The sequence below is a fragment of the Arctopsyche grandis genome, chromosome 4 (assembly GCF_051622035.1).
Source record: "Arctopsyche grandis isolate Sample6627 chromosome 4, ASM5162203v2, whole genome shotgun sequence".
In the NCBI taxonomy this organism is placed as follows: Eukaryota; Metazoa; Arthropoda; class Insecta; order Trichoptera; family Hydropsychidae; genus Arctopsyche; species Arctopsyche grandis.
The window spans coordinates 11,126,332-11,147,783 of record NC_135358.1 but is presented as its reverse complement, the minus strand read 5'-3'; the positions used below and the strand labels follow the sequence as shown (position 1 = coordinate 11,147,783).

General features: G+C 32.6%; 3 protein-coding genes across 4 annotated transcripts in view; 2 read left to right on the top strand and 1 right to left on the bottom strand.

Moving 5' to 3' along the window:
- LOC143910245 (zinc finger MYM-type protein 1-like) overlaps positions 1-21,452 on the top strand; it is a 727,250-nt gene that overhangs the window by 122,571 nt on the left and 583,227 nt on the right. The window contains exon 3 of the mRNA XM_077428634.1: positions 13,330-15,060. Within this exon, the coding sequence (XP_077284760.1) occupies positions 13,330-14,981 (1,652 nt within the window). The 3' untranslated portion in view covers positions 14,982-15,060. The remainder of the gene's footprint in view (positions 1-13,329; positions 15,061-21,452) is intronic.
- The window catches only part of Fur2 (furin-like protease 2), a 546,777-nt gene that overhangs the window by 218,525 nt on the left and 306,800 nt on the right, over positions 1-21,452 (bottom strand). The window lies entirely within an intron of this gene.
- Positions 20,602-21,452, top strand: part of LOC143910244 (uncharacterized) — a 64,147-nt gene continuing 63,296 nt past the window's right edge. Inside the window, exon 1 of the mRNA XM_077428633.1 lies at positions 20,602-20,793. Coding sequence (XP_077284759.1) covers positions 20,602-20,793 — 192 coding nt within the window. The remainder of the gene's footprint in view (positions 20,794-21,452) is intronic.

Below are 21,452 nucleotides of genomic sequence, written 5' to 3'. Positions count from 1 at the left end.
AAAGCTTCTGCTAAATTGAAAAAATTAATCCGTATAACTGACCAGACACCCACATCACACTTGAAACCTTTGTGTACTTTGATACTTCGTCACGAAAATACAGGGAAAAAAATCCACAATACTATACTAACAATCCAAATATGTACATACATTCAATCAGAGGATAAAGAAAAATTAAAAAAGATCAATAATCCCATATCAAATTGAAATTTTTTTTCAAAGTATAAAGAAATTTATAATAAATACTATTCGAATAAAATTCGAGAAATTGCCACAAACTGATCAAATCAAAACAATTTATACGAAAGTAAAAAAAACGAATCCGGGGGAAGGTTTTCCCATCGAAGAAAATGAAAGGGCAATCCGAAGGAAAAAACTTTCAAAACGTGAGTTATTTTCAGGAGGAAAGGTCTGTGATGTGACATTTGAGGGATGAGTGGATTGCGCGCGCGAGGGTTGTGTAAATGAGGCTGTCTAACGCCCCATCTTCCAATCCAGCCTATAATATATTACATAGTGCGTCAAAGTTTTTCATTAAATTTACTCATGCAATGATATTCACATCATTTATACTATTAAAAAATTATCAAACATTACAAATTATATTATTTAAAAAAGCAGCAGTTTTTATGTTACAATATCTACAGTTGTAATAGTTTTTTTAATGTACGGTAATATTTTCTTGAACAAAACACGTACAAGCGTAGTTCTTTGTCGACAAATTTCTCAGTGGCTGTGCTGTGTTGCCAGAGACGTAATTGGGTTTTCACCTCGGCTTTCGAATTAAATTTGCATTTTTCATGAGTGAAGCGAAACATATTTCTTTGGGTGCAAATAGTAATAACTGGAAACAACCAGTCACAACGTGAAAGTCTGTAAAGTGTACGAACGCCCATTTTTTATGTTCAGTGGGAAACCCATTTTTACCGACCCTTATATATATATTTCTTATAAGTTTTACAGATGGTTGCGGAGAGCTGAATGGTACCGTGAACAGCATGAGGTCCCCCAATATAAGAAGCTACATTCGAAGGCTTCTACGTTGGGTACGTGGAGAATAAGCTCGTGAGCTTTTGAGGGGGTTTTCCTTCATATAAAATTATATATTAAATATATTTTGTTAGCGCTACGTAGCGCCAGTAATGAGATTCAATATAAAACGCGAAACCTAACAAAAAATTCATACACCCGTAAAGAATTTCAACATCGAATTCATTTCAATGTTTTTTACTTGTTGGATAAAAATGAACCATTTAGAACCATAAAGGCGTGGATATTAAAAAAATGAATTTGATATTTTCATTCAAATCCGAGTTATGTTGTTATTAATTTTTCAAAAGAAAAAACAAAATTAAAATATGATTGTATAAAATAATTGATTTGCAAAAATGAAAAATATTTGAGACGTTTTATGATAATAATACATAATCTATGCATATCAAAATTTAAATTTATTTTTTTATATTTAATATTTTTATTTTAGTAAATTTATTATTATCATAAAACTTTAATTAAATTATTATTTTAATTAAACAATTTAAATTATAATTAACAACGGCTTTGGCTATCTATATTTAGGGCCATAATAAATAATAATTTAGGACGTAATAAATCACAATAAAATAATAAAAGAAAATAACTTAGGATGTCACGTACGAAATATCAATCAACGAATCAAGCGAAAGTCCATACATAAAAGCGAATTAAGTCTATACATACGCAAAAGGAGATTTTGCTTCCAGAGCAAGTGTCGCGCGAGCGAGACGGCTGTAGAGCCGTCTCACTCATGCACATACGCAAGAGTTACAGCTCACTTGTGCGCATGCGCAAATGATTTGTAGAGAACTTCAGCATCCAAGGCGATACGAGCTTGTTGTGAAACAAGCATCGGTCGCGCAGACGGCTACGGCCTTTCAACGGGGATGTTCGTTTATGTCAATTTTGGATCAGACAAAAGATCGTATATATCATAATCACGTAATCAAAAATAAATGAAAGAGAAATAAAACTAAGAAATTCAGAAAATTTGTTTTCTGAATTTCTTAGTTTTATTTCTCTAAATAAACTAAGAAATTCAATACCAAAAATATTTTCATACCGTTTGCGGTATGAAAATATTTTTGACATAATTTAAATTTTAAGGGATGCGCAGCATCCATGGACGGCGCGCCATTGATACAAACATACATATGTACGTTTAACAAACAACAAATTCAGATTTGCGATGAATTTGCGAGAAACATAAGGGGGGAGGGGGGTGCTGATTTGTTTTGATGGATCCGTCACAAAAATTAAATGAGATAAAATGGCAAATTCTATGTATGTAAATCGAATAATTACTCGATTCCGGCCGGTAAATAGAACCCTCTACCTCTACTGGGAAACAATGTAGATCACTCGTTAAGCCATTGTAAATAAGATGTATCAAAACGAATAACATAATGAAAAAGCCTCAATAAGTTACATTGACGAACCAATTAGAAAAACTAATTGAGTGAAACCAATCATATTATTTACTGCATACGTACTATATAGCGAATCTCTTATAAGAGACGGATGGATTAAGGGGATAAAGAAATTATGATAAAAATACCCACCCAGGTTAATATAATAAATGATAGGTTTCCGATAGAAATACGATATCGGCAGACGAAATTATGTCATCGCTAGTATGATAATCACTGTATTGCGAATTTCGTGTGTTTCCTCGCAAATGAGGTACGTTATATTTATACATCGACTGCACATATCACATGTCTACGCTAGCGTAGAATTAATAATATGTGACGTTTATGAATGAAATCTACGTGACGCACAACTCGCATAAATGTCGACGGGCAAAAATGAGACGTCGACGAGAGAAGAGACGCTCGCTTCTGTGATATCCATTTGAATAATTCATCACTGTCACGTCGCTGCAAGCAATCCTGTCAATCAGGATCGATGTGAGTATACAGACATAGTATGTATGTACGTACACACAAGAGAGTGTGAATATTATATATCGAACGGAAAAATCATATCCGATATTAATAAATGTCGCATCGATACTAATTACGACGGTTTAGCGGAAAGTTTCCCGGAAACTCGTCGCGAGATCGAAAAGAGAGTCGAAAAACTTTTCCAGAGTGCCACCCTATTAATTTTCTCGTCGCTACTTCCTATGATAAAGTTTTTCGAACGATATCAAAACCTTTTAGCCGCCGAATCAATAAATATTTCCAATTAAGTAACATGCAGTATATCACTCCACATCCGCACGAAACTTTTGTTTAATGAATTTCACATCGTATAGATATGTATGCGTCACGATCGTCACACACCTCGTCTGTTCTTCTAATCCACATATTTTATTTTTACACACATTACCATATGATACATGACAGGAACTACCCCAAGGTTAAATGGGAATTATCAAACGTATCAAATAATATGTTAAATGGAAATTATGCTATTATGGAAGATATGCTAAATGGAAATTATCAAACGTATCAAATAAAAACGCATGTACAGTACATCATATATGAATTTACCTTGCCTATAATAGTTTACACTTCAAAATAGTTACACGAATAATATTTTTGACGTTAGGCTTGGTGCACAGATATTGTGTGTCAATTTTTGAATTTGTATCGAATTTTAAGATTTTACATGCGGAATAGTTCAATTTTTTCATTTCAAGGTATTTTATGTATTCCACATAAATAATCTTGGAAGGAAAAACCTGAATTGGTACGGCATCTACAAACTTAAAATTCAATAAAAATTCAAAAATAGATATACAATATCTGTGTATGTACATACATATGTATACGAATTGACTTTTGGACCGGGACATGTCACGGTTTATAGATCTGTATCCCCGCGAGTGATTTAAATAGCAGTCAGTTGTCAGCAGTCAGTCAGACAGACAAAAACAAGTAAGTGTGAAAATGAAAGGTGTAAAGGTGGCTGGGTTTCAAGAACAAGTGCAAATTGAGAGTCGCCAGAGCCAACCGCATGCTAGTCTCAGCGCTCATTTCACTGTATGACCTTTTTACCGTGAACATTTTACCGTGTAACCTTTTCACCGTAGAAAAAATTAAGCGTGCATGACACAATACATAGAGCCGTGCGAAGGGATCGACACTCCCGGACTTCTAAATCTAGGGGTGCCAAAATCATCATCACACTCATATTTATAATTTTGTCAACCCATTTTCCTTGCGACCGTTTTACATTATTTTCACCGTTTTACATTCTTTCGGGTACCATTCTAGCGCTTCCTTTATGCACCCCCTTTTCCGGTGATACTAATTAACAAAAATGTTGTCATAGCTTAGCTTAAATAAATCGCGAGCTTAAAATATTCAAATAAAACTGCAAATTTATGTTTGTAGTTGAAATCCTGAGTTTTTCGACTCTGCCTTCTATCATTCAATTCCCAAGCGTACCAGTTGACAGTTTTGGCAGTTATAGCAGCCCTAATCTATGTAGACTAAACATTTAAAGTACAAAATATTATATGTAAGTACATATGAGTCTTTGTTAAGCATTTAATGGCAGTTATGTAAACATTGTGCGCAAGTACTGCAGACAGATTTATTGCGTATATATGTATGTGCATTATGATATGCTGAATTATTTATTATGTATAAGGGTGCGTAAATTTTGGTCTTAGATAATGATTATTATATTTGTGGTATATGGGAAACTTAAGCAAATATACTAACATATCTACACGAGAGAGGGGAAGAAACGGCGACGGGGATTAATTTACGACGTTGTAAAACTTATCTTCGACTCGGTTAAACAGCGTGTAATTGTCAAATCGATACCGCAACAAGATGAACGAAGATCCCTCCGGTTGTTCCGGGTCCAATTCTATACAGATTTTCAGCGTGGAAACTTCAGTCGAAACACAAACGCAAACCGACAACTTTTCCGAAACAAAACTATCGCTCGAGATACGGCGAAACGCCCATTGTCAAAAGATTGTTTGGGCTATTCGTCTTCTAGCTGTATGTTTTACAACTATTTCGGTTAACTGTTTCAAACTACATTTTAATATCGTATACATGTACATATTATTGCTCCGTTTCGACGTTAAACGAGTCTTGATATTCGAATCTGGACGATTTATATATATATATATATATATATATATATATATAACTACAGACAACAAGTTGAGCATAAAATTCAATATTTGCACAGTGAAATTTGAACATATGTACATATATATTACATATGTATCTAAAGTTTCTTGTTTCACTTTCAGCCATTCAGAAACAAACTCAAGTAACCATATAAATATTTAACAAATGGAGAATATTTAAAAAACATTACTGTGAAGAAGAAGCTGTTTTTAATGATCACATTATTAATTTGACTTTTTTTTATGTTTAAAAATTAAATAAAAGCTTTAAAAATAGCAGGAACATACTATTACGATAATTTATTTAATTAACGATCTCTTTCCTTTTCAATCATTCAATTTTAATTTTAATATCCGATTTCATACCTAATACTTTTTAATGAAATGCGATACGAATCAAAAGGATACACAAAGACCGCAATCGAAAGAAACAAATTGTAATTGTACATACTCGAGTGTGAATTTCATTCCTAGTATTCGATAACATTCAAATGATAAATATTTTGAATGCAAAAATATAAAGCACGTTCTGTAAAGATACGTTTTTGTGAGTGGTTACGACACGTGTGGTATTTCAACATGGAAAATTGAATTCTTCGGGTAACGAACGTAGAGAAATATTTGCATAATTACATATAAATGTAAATAAGTTCACAACTGCAAGTTGTTTAGCAAAACGTTGGGTGCAAAGCCAACAACTGGATGCGCATCTTTCCCTCTTTTGGAATAAACTTTAAACTTTTCCACGTATTTAAATTATTCGTTGCATATTATTGTTGGAAGTCCACTACGAGTTTTCTACAAATCGATTGGGAAACCTCTCAAGATTATTTTCAAGACTTTTATAAATATACATATTGGAATTTTATTTGCCTACGAAGACGGTTTGTGTTATTACAGAAACTATTATAAAAGAAACTGCATGTACATTTGTAAGTAATTAGAAGAAAAGTAATTTCTGTATCTATTGAATAAACTTCGACATGAATTTGTGTAAAGTTTTACAGGAGTTATTGTGTGTACATACCGTGATGGTTTCTGTAAAAAAAAATCACCCAAAAACGGGAATGAGTGCATTTTAACGCAAAAATTTCAAGTGTGTTTGCATCTCCACCTGCGTTGTTAGGGTAGAAAAAACAATTAATTGAATAATTTCAAATGTGTTCGCTGTCTGCGTTATTCCGCTGATAAACTATGGATACGTCAGATTACCACGACTTTAACTCGGGAAAGAGAATTGCATGGGTTATTGTGGCATTGCAATGCATGCCGGGTGCAGCTGGTTTAATATAAAAACATACTTTTGCAATGAAGTTTTTTTATGAAAGAAAATGTAAGAATACTATTCTGAAACACTTATCTACATATATCAATGCTTCTCTCATATACATAATATATACAATATATTTTTTCCATATTCCCACGAGCTCACCACGGTCCTAGTTATCCTTATTCTGTGTAACAAGTTCTCCCTATTTCATCTCGGTCGACTATCAAAGAGTATAAGAAAAATCGTTGTCTAAGATAGAGAAAAAATTATGAAAGAAAAGAAGAGAGAAACGAAAACAAAATGAAGAAAGACGATATATCTATCGAATTGGATATAATAAATAAAAATAAAAAAATAATATATATATATATATATATATATATATATATATATATATATATATATATATATATATATATATACACATACATACATAAGTATCTTAACTCACCAAAAAACAATTTTGAATATTGCATCGTATGTTAAGGCATAACAATTGATTATATGTATGGAACATATGTTAATTGTAGTTGAGCTAAATTCAAAGTTAACATCGCAGAGACCTGTCAATGAGCTTTTAAAGTTAGCTGGACAATCAGGGTTTCTGCAATGGACAGCCCGACGCTCCAGCTAGCAAATCCTGGCTCTGTAGAAGTTATCTGAGCTGCAACGTGCATATGGCATATGAATGCAACTGCAGACAAAAATAATCCAAACCACAATGAAAACCGAACGTATGAACATTTGTATGTACATATGTATATACATTTGTACCCTCTTTCATTGTGCGCGCTTTTCACTGCACGTCACTGGGTTTTCTTATTTCACATCACATATTATATACATTTTTTACATCGTGTATACACATCATATCGTACATATGATGTAGAAGAAACGCAAGAGAATGGAATCTTTACACGATAACTGAATTAAGACGTTTCCTTTGTGAAACACGAACATTTTATCTCGTGAACTTGTACATTTTCACATCTACGCGGTACTGTAACGTATGCGCATACAGTATCTATATACCACAGTCTCAATATATTTTTCTTTATTCACACGCGCTTTTTTATATTACAATATATTTTATGATAGAAGCTGAAACGTGAGTCATCCTTTTTACATATAAATTCAAGTTAAGCCTAAATTTGTTACAGCGATATACGTACATATGTATGTATGTATGTACATACATAGATAGTTCACTATCTTTACTTCAGCTTGACATAACTAGCTTTACGATTCTTTCACCGACTGTATAACTTATATGTATGTATTATATGATATATGCATATAATGTTTTATTGCAAAAAACTGAACATAAATTTTAAGTGAACAACGTGCAGTATAAAAACACGGCGCAATTCATTGGAACGGGCTAAAAAGCTAAATACTCGTACGTCACCGCATTTAAAAGGTTAACCGTCAATATCATCGAGTTTGACAACAAAAGCCCTGTGCACGTTACTTACAGTTTATTATTTTTACAGATGGACGGACACCAAACCTGACACAGTGTTTGTTCTATCTGGCGTTGTCCGTTATATCCTGAACATACAATACTGCCGTACAATCGATTCAACCCCTGTATAAATCCACCCCAGTTGAACGTACAAATGCATCGAGGGCTTTATTTGAAAAGCGGTGTGCAGGAGGGAGAACGTACGGAAAAAAGGAGGATAATTCAATTAAAACCTTGACATCTTCCGACGTCATTCGAAAGCTTATTGTGTTCGACGTTCCCTTTTAACAAACCTTAATTAAAAAAAGTTTTATTTATTTTTGGCTATTTCAAATTGAAATGTACGTTAAACAATAAATCGTTTCTATGCAATGTATACAGAGAAAACACAGAATATACATATGTAATTGTGAAAAAACTGTATTGTTAACGTGAATATATGCACCTACATATGTATAAGGAATCCAATTCATTTGAATGGCTTGAAATATAATCTTTATACCTATATTACATTATTTTTTTACAACTTTTACATCGTTCAAATGAATATTAAACTGGCACAAAAGTATATGTACATATAGTACAATCTATGAACACTAGATAAATTTTACTTTATTTAATGGGATATATTATTTTTATGGGAGTGACTCAATTATAAACTATTTTTATTTATATTAAAACTAAATCTGAATTTTTTACGATACATATTTATAGGAAAGCTTCTTATCATACTAATTTTCTACATATTTGCATACTTACACACATACATCCATACGTGTTAATAACATACATATATGAAATAATAACAGATAACGTTCCAATTGAATTTCGAACTCGAAACTCAGGAAATGCTTAATACTATCTGATAGTAACGTAGTTTAATTATTGTACAATATATAAATTATAGACAAACATATATCAAGATTAAATCTGATGGTGAGAATGAAAACGGAATTCAATGCGTAGCCGTTGAAACACATTGTTGTATAGCATATGTATGTAATACAATACACTAATACATCACCATACAAAATATATTTCCAAGCTTATTACAATAGCATTACGTTGCGCATATAATGTGTTTTTTGTTTCTACGGTGTAAAAACCGCATTTTCGTATATTTTTTAATAAAAATATATAGCTATATACGGTATTTATCCCCTGTGGGTTGAGAGGATACGTCCCAAGATGACTCCAAAGCGTAGCGATCTACGGCGCTCGAAAGGGGAAAAAGATTTTCCGGTCCTTTTTACTTTCGCCGAAACGTCATCCCCATGGACCGACACGGAGGTCACATCCACACACCCCCGAAATGATAAAAGCACAATCCCTTAATAAAGATAAAAGAATCCAATAGGTTCCCGAGCGTCTCAGCGTAAACACCTATGTACATACATATGTATGTATGTATACCGCAGTAGATTTTCCTTCCGAGGACGATGGTCAATCAATCCCGTGCCACCCACCCACCCACCCACCTCCCACGCACCCGACACCATGAAGTGTTAAATTTAGATCACGTTGTACCGTTTTTCAATTACACGTATTATCCATTAAGACCTATTTATTCCCAAGGAATAGCGAACGAGTTTCTACGGTTGAAAAAATTAACACACAGCCGCATCGACCCGCCTTCAAACAGACTAAGCGGTTTATTTACTGTTTTTTTTTCTTTTCATTTTATCCCTTTTCACTAATTTATATTGTGCCTGCTTTTCCTCTAATTTCGTTTTGTCCGGACGTATTATTGTTGCGAAGAAGAAACACAACCACAAAACGGAACCGGCTTCGAGGGAAAACTTGGACCGATTAAAAAAGTATAAAAGCCTCTTTAAAAATGATACTTTTTGTATTTCGTTACGTACTTCTGTATTCAGTATTTATTTATTTTTTCGTGGTCCTCTGTCACTTTGCGGTGGCTCTTTTAAGAGGAAATTGTTCTATCTAAACATTCAAGACAAAAAGAAATAATGAATACACAAATACATTTAAGCGAAACAAAAAAATGGTCTCTCAAAATAGATTAATGAACTGTTTCATTAGATAAAAAAAAATATAAAAGTATTACCAAATTTTTTTCCAACTGCCAAATTAAAATATTTGTACTGAATATGAAATGTATATTATAGTAAAAACACCTCCATAGTAAAAGATTAACGCGCATATTGTGTCCAATTAAAAAATACATATATGGCTGAGTTATGTAAGTACAGTTACATATATTATACTTGAAAAGTAATAATAATTACATTTATAAATTATACGTACATATTTGTTCACGAGATTTTCTTTTAATGATATAGAAAAAATATTTAACTAATCTAAACAAAGGCTCTTGTGTTTTTTTTTTAAACAAATATGTAGATTTTCAAGCCTATTTATTTTATTATAATATTAAATGTTGAACATCATTATTTGTACATAATGTATGTATGTTGTTAAAATTACAATTAAACGTACATACATATTTGTTCACGAGATTTTCTTTTAATGTTATAGAAAAAAAATATTTAACACACCCAAAAAAAAATTCTTGTATATTTTATTTAAAGCAAATATGTAGATTTTCAAGCCTATTTATTTTATTATAATATTATATGTTGTACATTATTATTTGTACATAATTTATGTATGTTATTTAAATTTCACGTACAATATAATTCATAAAGGGAAATAAAATTATATTCATAGAATAAATCCCAACGTGTAACTATCAATAATTTATTTGCACTAGTACATTTAAACAGTAATCGTTCATTATTAATTATTGAATACAATATTCCCATTAGGTGAATACAGTCGAGTCGAACAGATTCACCAGAAAATCCCTGAACGTCGGAAAATTCAACTAATAGCTCCCCATGTTTGCATTAGTGCGAACACTAAGCCTATACTACCAACTCGTAAATAATATTTATCGCCGGTTTCGAAATTTCAAAATGACGCGATCGCATACGAAATATTTATGAATCCACGTATCGAATATAACGTAACAACGTGCATATTGCATACATGTGTGCATTGTATGTACATTTTCAATTGTGTTTTCATACGTAAAAAAAATCACGGCTCTCGACTGGGAAGCTCCCCTAAAAATGGCCTCATTTGTACCATTGCATATTTGAGGGGGACTTTTTGGTGTGTTTTCAAGGCTGTCGCGGTGATAATTTATAATTAATAATTTATAAGTTTAGTCAGATGGGTTCAATCTGGATTCTGCGAAGATGGTCGCCTGGTGGAAAGGTTAACGAAATTTATCCGGTGTGTATATCACACGGAAAGTCCATCGAAGTAACGAGGAGTCGAGGGATCTCAGCACGCTAGGGGTTAAGGCAACGTGATGGTGAACCACGGATTCGAACGGAGCAATCTGGCTGAAAAACGGCCCACGGTGACCCTTTGCGAACGGGTAGCGGTCGCGTAAATAAATAATAATGCGGCCGCGCACGTTGCACGTTCGACAGGCGGGAGAAAGCAGCCGCCCCGGGCGCCCTGAATGTTTTATGGCCAAAGTGATACAGGGTGGGCGGCTAAATGCAAAACGAGGTTATCCACCGCCACTACTACACTCGAGGGCCAGCCCTGGATCTATCCGAGAACGCTCTTTGAGAATAACGTTTTTCCTCCTCTCTAGAGTCAAGAGTGTACCTAGTACATTCTACGGTGGTGAAGCACGTCTAATCGCATCAACATTATATGTAGTGGAATCAAAAACTCATATTACATACATTTACCTACCTTTTTATTAATAAAATTTAAATTTAAAGAGGTTTTTGGGCTATTACCTATACCTTAATAAACACTAATGTTAAAATAAGGTAATATTACAAATAAAAAAGAAAAAAATATGTAAAGTAATTAATCATCACTAAATTATTATCAATTAGAATAAGATTGTTAAAACTTAAGATGAGTATTACAGATATCGTACATATGAACAATATAAAAAGGTTTTAAAATTAAAATCAAAAAAAAAATTCAGATATTAGGCTAGATTTGAATTTCATCATTAGTAAAGTTTCAAAACAAATTTAGCATGGACATTCTCAATTCTATATATGTATACGTATGTACATATTTACAATTCATATATAATGTATTTATCAATACTTATGTGTCATTTATGTAGTTTTTTAAACGACATATTTAATCTTTCTCTGAAAATATACAAAAACTTATCTTTAAAAAAAATGAAAATATCTAACTATAATAATAGTATTAATGTATCTTTGGCGGAATTTTATACGACATATTAAAATATTTCAGTAAAGATATGTACATATCAGTGGCGTGCGGTCCATGGATGCGGTGGATGCGGCGCATCCCCTATAACTTTAAAAAGCCAAGAGTATTTTTAATAAATATTTGAATTTCGCTTCGATGTATTCTTAGTGATGTACGTGATTATGATGTAGTATATGATATATATTTCACATATCACGTGTTTTTTGTTACATGATGCATTATATAGGATCTTTTGATAATTTTTATTAAGGATTCGCATAGGCCGCATTCGCATAGGCCGGCCACAGGCGAGTGACGCTGGCGAGTAGACGCTGAGTGAAGTGCGCGCGCGTCATGGATTCGGAGTTCGGACCGATCCCATTTGCGCATGCGCACTATGAGGCTGTCATATTCGCGCGGACGCGTTGACACTTGTTTAACCTCTACGGTGGATTCGGTTTCTCTGTTTGCTTATCTATTGAGTTTCACTTGGAAGCCGCTGTTGATCGATATTTCCGCACGCTACGCCCCAAGTTATTTATCAAAAAGCTAGCCGATTCATTTCTTTAGACGAAGTTAATCATTTATACTGTAAGTTGGTTATTTTTTACTTTTGAATTAAGTTTTCATTTAAATTAGTTTCGTCTAACTTTATTTTTAGTTTACTGTTCCACTACTTACGAGTTTTCATTATTGCCTTTAATATGGATATCGAAAATAACAATGAGAGTGGACTTGTCGTCGAGATCAATAATAATTGCAATTGTTTAATTGAAAATGTGCTGAAAAGAAGATTTGCTTCTCTCCCATTTAATGAAAAGGAGATTATTGTTAAGAGCCCCAAACCCACACCAATATTAAATATTCAGTCTAAAACAAAAACATTTAAAAGGTATTTTAACACAGAAACATACGAAAAAATTTCATGGATTTGTGGATGTGCTCACTTAACGAAATTATTCTGTTGGCCATGTATTTTATTTTCTCAAGAAGTGAATGTCTGGAGTAAATTTGGATTTTCTGACCTAAACAATTTAAGTAAATCGCGCAAGAGACATGAATGTTCTCAAGCTCACATATGTTCTGCTGCTCAATTTAAAAAATTTGGAAAGGGACCTCGTATAGAAAATTTTTTAAGGGCTCAATTTAAAGCAAATATTGAAATGCACAACAAAGAAGTTACTGCAAATAGATACATTTTGTCGAAATTAATAAGCGCGATCTATTTTTTAGCAAAACAAGAACAACCTTTACGAGGACATTTTGAGCACCAGGAATCGGAAAATAGAGGGAATTATATTGAATTGCTGTATCTGTTGAGTGAATCAGACATAAAATTGAAAACTCATTTAGATAACTCTACGGTGTTTACTGGACTATCGAACCATATACAAAATGACTTGGTATCCGCAATATCAAAAGTCTTGCTAGATGAGATTAAAACTGAAATACGTGCATCAAAATTTGTTTCCATAATTGTGGACGAATCTACAGATATCAGTCGCAAAGCTCAGCTATCTACTATTTTTAGATATGTAGATGAAAATAATGAAATTCAGGAGAGATTTGTTGGATTTGTCGATGTTAGTCCCAATAGAACAGCTAATGCTCTTTTTCAGCACATACGTGAGACCTTGGAAGAATTTGGTTGTTTGGACAAATTAATTGCACAAACGTACGATGGAGCGGCTGTAATGTCCGGGGAGCATAATGGAGTGCAACGAAAAATTCGAGATATTTGTCCTAATTCTTTATTTGTCCATTGTTACGCTCACAGATTGAATTTAGTTTTGTCGCAATCTGTTAAACATATATCCGGATGCAAACGTTTTTTCAGCCGTATGTTGTCATTTTCAACTTTTTTTTGTAAGTCTTCAAGAAGAATTTCCCTTCTCGATTGTCAAATAAAAAAACGATTTCCCACTGCTGCCCCTACACGATGGAACTACAATAGCAAAATTTTAAATATGATATTAGAATATCAAACAGAATTAATGGAAATATTTAATCAAATAATTAATGACGAAGACGAATGGGATACTGATGCTGTCATAAATGCTGAAGTCCTTCATCGTTATTTAAAAGAGTTTGAATTCAATTTCAATTTGCATTTATTTTCTGCAATATTTAATTCGGCAGATTTTTTATTTGAAATTTTACAAAAAAAAACCTTTGACATATCGTATTGCGTAAGTGAAATTAAAAAATTTGTAAAATATTTAGATAACAAAAAAGACGATTTTGATTCATTGTGGAACAAAGTAATAACTAAAAATTTTAATAGAAAAAGAAAATATGCTGAATGTGAAGAAGATGTGAAAACAACGTATAAACTTCACTATTCTGAAATTTTAGAAACTCTTTCAGTAAATACAACCAATCGATTTCGAGATATCGAAAATTTAAAATTTCTCGAATTTTTTAACGTCAAAAAATTTAAAGAATATGAAAATAATTTTCCAGATTTCCTATTTAAATCACTCCACCTAACTTATGGAAAATACTTTGATTTTATGAAATTAAAAAGCGAATTAATTTACATGTACTCAACGCAAGATTTTCATTTGAAATCTATAAATGACGTAAAGGAATTAATTGTGAAAGATGATCTAATAGACGTTTTGGAACAAGTATTTAGTTTAATACAATTAATTTGTACGATACCTTCCACGAGCGCATCGGCTGAACGATCATTTTCGACTATGAAAAGAATTAAAACGTTCACCAGAAGTAGTCAAAGTGAAGAAAGACTCTCTGGTCTTGCTTTAATTGCAATCGAAAAGAAAATAATGTCAAATTTAAAAAACAATAAAAAATTCTATGATGCGGTTATCGATGAATTTTGTAAAAAGGAACGAAGAATAAAATTAAATTTTAAAAAATAAATTGGTCGGTTTTTTTTTTCAAACAAGGGACAGCATCCCTTGTTTGAAAAGTCACCGCCCGCCACTGGTACATATGTATGTATATGAAAACGCGTCTAAGCAATGATTTTCTAAATAATAATATCAATGATACATTCCTTTACAAGAAATGATTTCATAAATTTCTTATAAGAGAGCAGTTTATGAATTACTTTATTTTATACTTTTATATTTCCCATAATATGTGTTAAGCAAATCGCAAATAATTTACAGATAAACAAAATAATGGAACGCTTAATTATTAAGATGTCAATTTTCTTTTTCTAAATTTCGTACATATAATATAAAAAAAAAAAGATTTTTTTCCATGTTTTGCTTTTAAATATGTATGTATGTATGATGTAATATGTACAAATGTGTATGTCAACGTATGCACATACTACAAAGATTAATCATACAAATTTTAATTCATATTTATTTGTTTTTTATTTAAAGGTGAAATAATATCCAAACTGATTTTAAACCAGATTGATGTTGTATATCAAATTATAGAAAATTAAAATCTTAGAAATATTAAAAAACTTGCTTACATAAAAACGTTACTATTTTCTGATTAAGTGTGAAAATCATCATCTGTACATACCTGAAACAAAAAAAACAAACATTTCATTAGTGATGTAGGCGCAACTTGATTAACAGTAACAGTAATTTAACCGTCTTACGTGCTAAATTTCAATTAGAATTATGGTATTAGCGAATGTTACATAAATTAAAACACCCTCCAGATCCAGAAGGGGTAATAAAATAAATAAAGAGCAACACGAAAATTAATTAGTTCCACTAACCGAGTGTTAAGTGTCTGGTTAAGAATATACGCCTAGGCTCCATTAACGCGCTTTGAACCGGAGTACGGCTTGGCGTCGGGCCAAATACGACCATACCAGGAAAAATAGATGTCGCAGAGAGTGGAGATGGCAACACACACATTTGTGGCAACACATAAATAATGCGAAATTGTTTTAAAACGCGCCATCAATCACACGCGCGAGAAGCTCTGCGGCAAACTCGTCCTAGAGTGCACTCAAATGCAAGTGAAGCTTCAAACACGCGTTCTTATCTGCAAGGGAGTGTCAAACAGAGTGAAGAAGATAAACGAGTGCATGTGCAAAATGCAGTTTCGCCCAACGGTCACTGTATGCATTCCTTTGCGTCCCCCCACAGTGTCTACCCACTCAAAGTGTACCTAGCAAATGAACTGCGCGATTTAACGTGTGATGTGCAAGTTTAGATTAAAAATCGTAAAATAAAGTCGTTAGAAGTTTTTCAAACGAAGATCTAGTTTCGAATGTAAAACTGCACGAAAGTTTGATTAAATCCTCGTGGATGTTCGTGATGTCGCTTAAAAAATATGTATATTGCAATGTTTCCGCGCATCACATCGTAGTCACAATATTTCACATCGTATTATAAATATACGTAAGTATATGTAGTTGCTATGTCTACGTATTGATATATATATTAATAAATCAACATATCAAAAAATGCATGGAATTATTAGCATAAAATAATCATCTGAACAAATAAACAAGCGAAATCCAATAATCAACTAATTTACATAAAAACGTAAATATAAAATCATAAAATGTGCCAATCGAAAGTAATTTAACTGTAAGCCACACAATTGGAATCGTTATTTGTAAGCTCGATTTCAATGAATGTTAATTTTGAATCATTTCAATATTTTAAATTAAAAATGTGATAATTTTACTATCAATTAGGTTAATCAGAGTACAAATCAAAAAACGAATAATATCATCATCATTATTAACACCCATTCACCATCTACTGCTGGATGGAGACTTCTCCAACACGCTTCCATTCGTCTTTGTTTTGCGAAACTGTCATCTACATATCTCATCTCAAATTTAAATTTCATCCCCTCATCTTCCTTGCGCCTTTCCGTTCAGCATATTTAATTCTTTCGGATAGCATTTCAGCACATCTTTTGTTCATCTTTCATCCATTATTTTTGCCATATCACTCGTCTATTGTCATTTCAATCTCTTGACTCTCAATGATCAGTAATTTATATTAGTGGTCACTGACTTCTTGACTATTTTCTGTTTGTCAGGCAGTCAGCGACCAATACAACAAAAAGCGGTTTAATGACCTTTTTTTGAATGTTCTTTTTATCCGTGTACCTACAGTACATTATTGTCACTAAATTTTTGGTAAAGTTACTGACCATATTATTTGTTGCCATAAAAAATTAATAATAATAGACTTCAAATAAGATTGAAATATAAATTGCATGAAAATAGATGTCAACAAAAAGAAGAAAACACGACATTTCATCTAAAAAAATAATTTTTGTATATACATAAATATGTACATATGTTCGCTCGCAATGCAAATCCACAGTATTCGGACACCATATGTATGTATGTATATTAGAACGTAGACAACTTTTAGTAGGGGTCTCAGACTTTTAAAGATTTTTTTCTCAATTTTCATCCGCCCGAGCAAAGTTGCCTAGTATCATAAAAATTTTAATGACTTAAAATTAAAAAAAAAACAGCTCATATATTCAATGTTTTAAAATCATTATTAGCATCAAGAAATACATAGCAATTTAAGAAATAATAAAATCGTTGGTATTCTGAACGTTTTATTTCCCATGTGTCACAACCCACTGGAACAGCCTCAATAGTGACTGTTGACCTTCGTTTATCGGTCTTCGATAGTTTTTCCATCCCCTATAAAAACGGATTATTATTTCCAGAGAAGGGTAGAATGAGGACCCTCGTCACATCGATTCAAAGATGCGCTAAAGTGTTGTTTGATTGGGTCTGAGGCCGGAGAAAACCAGAAAAAATCCCACACTAATTATCCAAAGTCGAAGCCGAACAAATAAATCAAAAGCTTTGGGTGACAATCAAAGAAAAACCAACGGAAAAACAGAGGGAAAATTTGGTCGAAAAAATAATGAATTTGCCATCGGAAAAAAACCGTCATATTACTATTGCTATAATTATATTACATATGGTATTTTCTTAAGAAACATCACGCACTAAATGATCGGATGACATACGAGAGTACATATACGTACGTGTGCCGCACTTAATTACAACCTGGAAACTCTACTCAGGTGGCGTTTAATCAAAATTCGGGTTTGGAAATTAATGTGACACGTGTGTCGACCGTGGAACGAGACTGTCAGACGAGAAACGGGACACATTTCATCCGTTTAATTTATTCGTAAAACTTTAACAACACAACAACAACAACAATATGACCGTGCTATGCAAATTCGGGAGACTCGATTTAATAACGCGGAGCCCTTTGTGCACGAAAGTCGGCATATTTAAAACCTAACGAATTATACCTAAGCGGAACAGAAAAATTCAGATGACGTAAGTATATATGTACATAAAAGAGATAAATGCTATACATACACATACATACACAGGTAAGCATATAATACTGTCGGCAGTCGAGCCAATTAACCTCCGAAACATTTCTCCACATAAAAAAGAGCACAACATCGATTTTCAATCGAATTACGAATGTCTGATCTCATAATAGAATACTTTGATTGGGCCAGATCAAAGGTTCGAGATGTGTATTCAAATATGTATTATTTATTCGAATATGTATTATTAGTTCGAGATGAGTATTCAAATATGTACTATTTTACTTTGGCTTATATCATAAATATATGTATGATACCATATAAACCAAATTTGATAAAATGTATATATAATACATACATACATATTTACTTACATATTCCGTATGAAAAAAATATAACATGAAAAATGAAGGAAACCAACGTAACGTTTTCGTGTATGCAATCTTAGAATACATATGTACATACATATGTACATAAAAATAAAACCAGTAGCGTGGTCTAGTGGTGAATGTTGAATTTGAACTCGTAACATCAAGTTGAATCTCGTACTTGATGTTACGAGTTCGATTCCCGCTGTCTCGCTATAGGCCAGACCTTGGTATGTCAAGGTCGATCGTTTCTTATCAGAATTTGCCAATTTTTCTGATTTTCATTGAAACGATTCCTGTAAAATTGGCGTTTCCTTCCCAATTTTCTGTTGCGAACCTTTAGTTATTGTTATATCTTAGGTTTCGCCATATTGCTCACCATAGATGTCTCTGTGGTTGTTTATCGAATACAAAATTCGTATTGTTAAAATTCGTAAAATTCGTACAGGGTTTACCTGTAAAGCCTTCCTGGTATATTTGTATATACATATGTATGTAAAAATATTTATGTAAAAAAAAAAAAAAATAAAATAAAAAAAAAACTTAAATAAAAAATAATTTATCTATAATTTTTATATGGTTAAATTATGATATTTTTATATGTAGCAAATTAATGAGACTGTATGTACTTGGCACATAAAAAATATAAAATATTATTACAAAATACACAGAAAGTGTTTTTTGTGATGATGAAGAAAGGATGAAAGACATACATATGTATGCTTGCATTAATAATACAAATTCAACATTAAATATTACACTAACATTAAAGCCAATCACTACACTTCTCAAAAGTTTTGTTTGTTGTTTTTAGTCCTTAAAAAATGAGTCGTAAATTATCTGAGATTATTTTAACATATTTGGCTGGTAGACTGCGCTCATCAATATTTTCATAGTTGAATGTGATGTATGAGTTGAATTTTGATCTTCTCTCTTCCACTAGTGCCTTGCAGGGATGTTTTGTATTTGCGACTTGTTCATATATGTATGTATGTATATTGGTGCTGGCTATAGGTGCAAGACATTTCCTGCTTTTTATTTTATTTTTTGATATTTTTACTTTATCTGCTATTGTTTTTATGATTATCTATAAATGTATTTTTTGTCTGTGTTTTTTAGACCATTGTGGCACATTAGGGACTCCTGTAATGCCAAAATACTCCAAGCTTAAACTTAAAATAAAATAAATAATATAACTACATAGCTGAATTGGTCATCGTTTTTATGTAAGCATTTTAAAAGGAAAAATAACGAAAGCAATCTTGTATGGAGGCTCTGACCCTTTGCAAAAGTATAAGTTATAGTACCATTAAATAATGATTCCATGATTATTTCCCACAAGAGGATTGCCCATTGTGCACATTGTTCACGCGAGAACTCCGTAACACAGAAAACCAATAGAAATATGAAAAATAAAAATGAAACCAATATTAAACCGCAGACAGTACTCATGTGGGCAATCTTCATGTGGTGAATAATACGTTCACCTGAAATAATATACCATACATAACAAACGAACAAAGAACCAACCTTATACAATAGACATTCAATATGTACGATTTTCCGAAGCAAAATTCAGGCAATAATACAAGATCCAAATCTTTCACCGCGAATATAATTCGGTGGCATTACAATCTTACCACGCCGTAAGCGTGATATATTTTACGAAATTCCCAGTTTTGCATAAAAGGGTATAAATACGGTAACGCTTTTATCACACACATATACGTACATATATGTATAAGACGATAGTTTCACACGCGCCACGTACCGTAGGCGTCGAGTCCCTCTTCGCATATTTATAAGGTATATATTGTTATCTGGTACACAATAGAGGCGGTCTTACACACTGGAGTGGGGGATGGTCACCCCATACCATCCCCATAGCCTACAAGGACATCACCTGCCACCTGAAGCTCACCCATGCTCACCGTTTGCCGTGTCGTTTTCCGGTGCAGCTCTTGCACAAAGCAAAGAGACTTCGAGACATTCCGTGAACGCCTCGTTGTCGCTTCGACACCCCTTATTGTGGCTTTATTGGACGAGGGATGTCGTACGAGATTCGTGTTCATCGATATTGGATCGGTTTTTTTTTATCTCGGCGACACATGTATAAATAAAGCTGTAAAATGCCACTTTCACACTCGCGAAAGCGTCGAGCACGGGAATTGCTCTACCGGATTGTATGAAATAATAATATTGCACTGAATTTTTCACATACGCCAAATTGTTCGAGATTATGTTTTTTATACATTTTTCGTACGAACGAAGTTATCAATGCTTGCCTACTTCTCAAAGTGCGTACCTCGTTGTGTCAAGGGTTGCCTCTTCACCTATCAGTCACAGTGAAATTTTCCTCAGTTTTCCATCTACTTCTGGATTGAAGTGACAATGTAAAATTCTGTGTATGAATAAAAAGCTGCTGAAATTTATTTCGAATGAAACGATCTCAGCATCTATGTACATATGTATTTATGTTAATACATACACACATAATTAAATATGGAAAAAATATGGATTTTAATAACATTTAAATTAAATACCGATTGTACAAACTTATTTCGTTAGTTAAATAATGATGCTTTATTATGTGCCCCCAAATAGGTTTTTTTACGTTCCAAAGGAAGTTTGTCTTTTTAAAAAGTTGATTGGGATTAATGATGATTTATTCAACACCCCGATTAATATTTATATTTTTATTTTATGAACGTT